The sequence below is a fragment of the Hordeum vulgare genome, chromosome 3H (genome assembly GCF_904849725.1).
Source record: "Hordeum vulgare subsp. vulgare chromosome 3H, MorexV3_pseudomolecules_assembly, whole genome shotgun sequence".
Classification (NCBI taxonomy): Eukaryota; Viridiplantae; Streptophyta; class Magnoliopsida; order Poales; family Poaceae; genus Hordeum; species Hordeum vulgare.
The window spans coordinates 502,618,364-502,621,395 of record NC_058520.1 but is presented as its reverse complement, the minus strand read 5'-3'; the positions used below and the strand labels follow the sequence as shown (position 1 = coordinate 502,621,395).

General features: G+C 49.4%; 1 protein-coding gene across 1 annotated transcript; it reads right to left on the bottom strand.

The window, feature by feature from the left end:
* Positions 1–1,119: 1,119 nt before the first annotated feature.
* LOC123444519 (peroxidase 2-like) lies at positions 1,120–2,513 on the bottom strand. The gene is made up of 2 exons (XM_045121254.1): positions 2,120–2,513; positions 1,120–2,032 (listed from the first exon to the last, which is right to left on the bottom strand). The coding sequence occupies exons 1-2, from the start codon at positions 2,459–2,461 to the stop codon at positions 1,286–1,288; spliced, it is 1,089 nt and encodes a 362-aa protein (XP_044977189.1). The 5' UTR covers positions 2,462–2,513; the 3' UTR covers positions 1,120–1,285.
* Positions 2,514–3,032: the final 519 nt, after the last annotated feature.

Here is a 3,032-nt window from a genome sequence, read left to right as displayed (position 1 = left end):
GTATTTATATGTGATTTAGATCTTTTTATAATGTCTTGTCCCAGATTTAATAATGACATGTAAAAATTATCCATCTTGATACCAATCTATTTGTAATGTCTTAATTATGATATTTTTTGAACGCTGCACAGTGATACGGACGTGCATGCATGTGGAATTGAAAGCATAGTTCATGGACCGATTGGCGCATGCATTCATGTGCATGTTCTTATCCATCTACCTATCGTGATCCATCTATTCTTTGTTTACTCATGCATGCACAGTGAAACCAATTCCTCCCAACGTTCACACAGCTGCATGCAATAGTAGTAATACTCCTAATTACTCATTATGATATACTACTAGTAGGCAATAAATAAAACACGCCTTGATCCTTCTTCATTTTAGAAATGCATGAAATTTAAAGGATGCCTTCTAAACCGTGATAAAGGAAGTACTCCCTCTGTAAACTAATATAAAAGCGTTTGAATTACTAAAATAGTGTTCTAAATGCTCTTATATTAGTTTACAGAGGGAGTACTACCTAGCTAGCTAAGTGAAGTAATTAGCACAACTTGTGGAACGTATATCCCCTTGCTACCAAAAGGTGACCGACGATTGAAACCTAACCGGTCACCTTAAGCCTATGTTAATGGGGTTTCTTAGCACGGTTTCATAGGTAATTTACTTATGTGTCACACTATTTAATGAAAAGAGAGGGTGGGGTTGTATCTTAGCAACTAGTACTACCTCCGTCCAAGTGTATAGGATATGTGCGTAGTTTTAGGTTGTCAATGGAGTATTATATACGATAAAAATTACATATTCAGAAACTACATCCCCGCATGAATCTAATGGTATATTATCTACTACATATAATACATATTTAAGTAGTTAAATTAACGACCTAGAACTACGCGCACGTTCTATACACCTGGACGGTGGGAGTACAATCTTTACATGTTATTATAGGCAAAAATAGCTAATTGTCCAATCATATACATGCACGAGCATCATATCATTAAATTTAGATACAACCTCGAATAGATAATACATTGGACAAGTAGGTTCTTAAATTTTTAATGCACCTATGATACCGTGTTAAGAAACAATACATTTGACTTTTTTATGCTCCTAGAGTAATCGGTAGAAATAACCAGAAAAAAAGTCGTACATGAACATACACACCGAGCTTTTGTATGAGAAAACCAACAATGACAGTAGATACTAGACGAAGTTACATCTCGTCCATAGGGGGATCCCACCATGGAGCCAGCCAACGACCCCGCATTACTACTAGCCGACGTTAGTTGTTCACTCTGGAGCATACCTTCCTGATCTCTGCGCCTTGCTGGTCGCCTCTGGTCTTGATCCCGATTTTTCCCATATTCTCCATTGCTCTCTCGAACTTCCTCTCCCACGCTCCTGCTCTGTTCGCGTTTTCTCTCACCTGCATCATCGTTTCCGTCGAGTTGAGCACGGCGTCTGAGGTGAACAACACTTTCCTGTCGATCACGTTCTGGTAGTACCGCTTATCCAGGACGTTTGGGGTCACATCGTCTTGGTTTACGTTGGTGTCGTCGTTGCCGTTGCACTGGGCCCTGAGCTTGGCGGCAAATGCCGGGTCCATCTCAGGGAGACGGCTGGAGAAAAACATGCAGCGGGCGCGGCCGATTGTGTGTGCACCGGAGAGCACGACCATCTCGTCAGAGGTGAGCCCCTTGGCCGCGAAACTCGCCTGGAGCTCCGTGACATTGGAGAAGGGCCCGGGCAGCTGGTCTGTCTCGTTGGCGAAGGACTCGCGCCCGTCGTAGCGGCCGCCCGGCATCCGGATGTTGATCCTGCGGTTGCTGAGGAAGTAGGACGCGTCGCGGGCAGCGAAGGCGACAATGTCGGCGCATGAGACTGTGCCGGGGCAGGCGGCCTCGATCGCCGCCTTGGCCGCGTCGATCACCTCGAACCCTCGGAGGCTGTTCTTGTTGGGAGGGCCTTCCCTCTCCGTGTCGCTGTTGTTGGAGTTGGTCGTAGTGAGGAGGACGGAAGCATCGCACCCCTGAATATATATAATGAACATGTTGATCTTCTTGAACGACAATGCAGTAAGTATATATGAGCTAGAACCAACGAGCTGTGTGTGTACCCGGACGAAGCAATCGTGGAAGAAGAGACGGATGAGCCCCGCGCCAATGCCAGGGTACGCGGCGACGGCGTCCCTCACGGCACCCCTCACGATCCCTTCCGCTCTGGGGCAGTACGACCTCGACCTCCTGTTGTCGTAGTAGCCGTAGCTGAGCCCTAACCCCGAGGGAGAGGGCCCCCGCTGCCGCGGAAGGCGGTTCATCCTGGAGCCGCGACGACAGAGCAGCGGGTTGAAGGTGGGTAGCCTCAGCCAGCCGCTGAAGCAGATGCTGGCGCCATCGCACGCCGCTGGCCCGGCGAGGAACGCAGCCAAGACGATGAGCGCTGCGAGTTTAGTCGCCATCTTCCTTTCGCACTAGTCACTAGGGAGATGGCCGTGTACGTCGTGTGTTGTCTTCTCCGGCTGGGTTACTGGTGGCATATTTATAGGTCGTCCGGGACCGACGACGACGAAGGCAATGGACAGCGACGTATGGGCACGCCGCACGCCGCGTTTCGTGGGCGGCGCATGTTGCGATGGAGGCGATTTTCCACCGGAGCGGGCGCGCGTACAGCACGAGCTGAAGCGGCTGAGCGGCGACGTTTGATGCCATGTCCCATGTCTCTCTTCTCGTCGAGGGACAAGTTGCGCTTTGTCTGAGCCGTTTGATCGGCCTCGAGAGGTGCTGATTTGGCGGTGCCGGTGTCCGTGATGACAAGGTTGACCGTTGAATGCTGCATGGGAACAGTTCCTCCGCCTCGCTGTCCTCGCCGGACTTGTCCATTGAGTGGAAAACGTCAACAACCATTCCATATGCAGCCATGATGTGCTGTCCTCGCCGGCATGTTCATTGAGTAGTACTCTACGTACTACACAGCTGCTAACCGGCTATATTAACTCCGGCATGCAGGTTTCGTTTGACCTTTGGATCACG

What these genes read in the sequence shown, in the direction of transcription:
- LOC123444519 (XM_045121254.1), bottom strand. Translation starts at nt 2,461, where the DNA reads ATGGCGACTAAACTCGCAGCGCTCATCGTCTTGGCTGCGTTCCTCGCC. An exon ending in TCCACGATTGCTTCGTCCGG is followed by an intron (nt 2,033 to 2,119) that starts GTACACACACAG and finishes ATATATATTCAG; the next exon opens with GGGTGCGATGCTTCCGTCCT.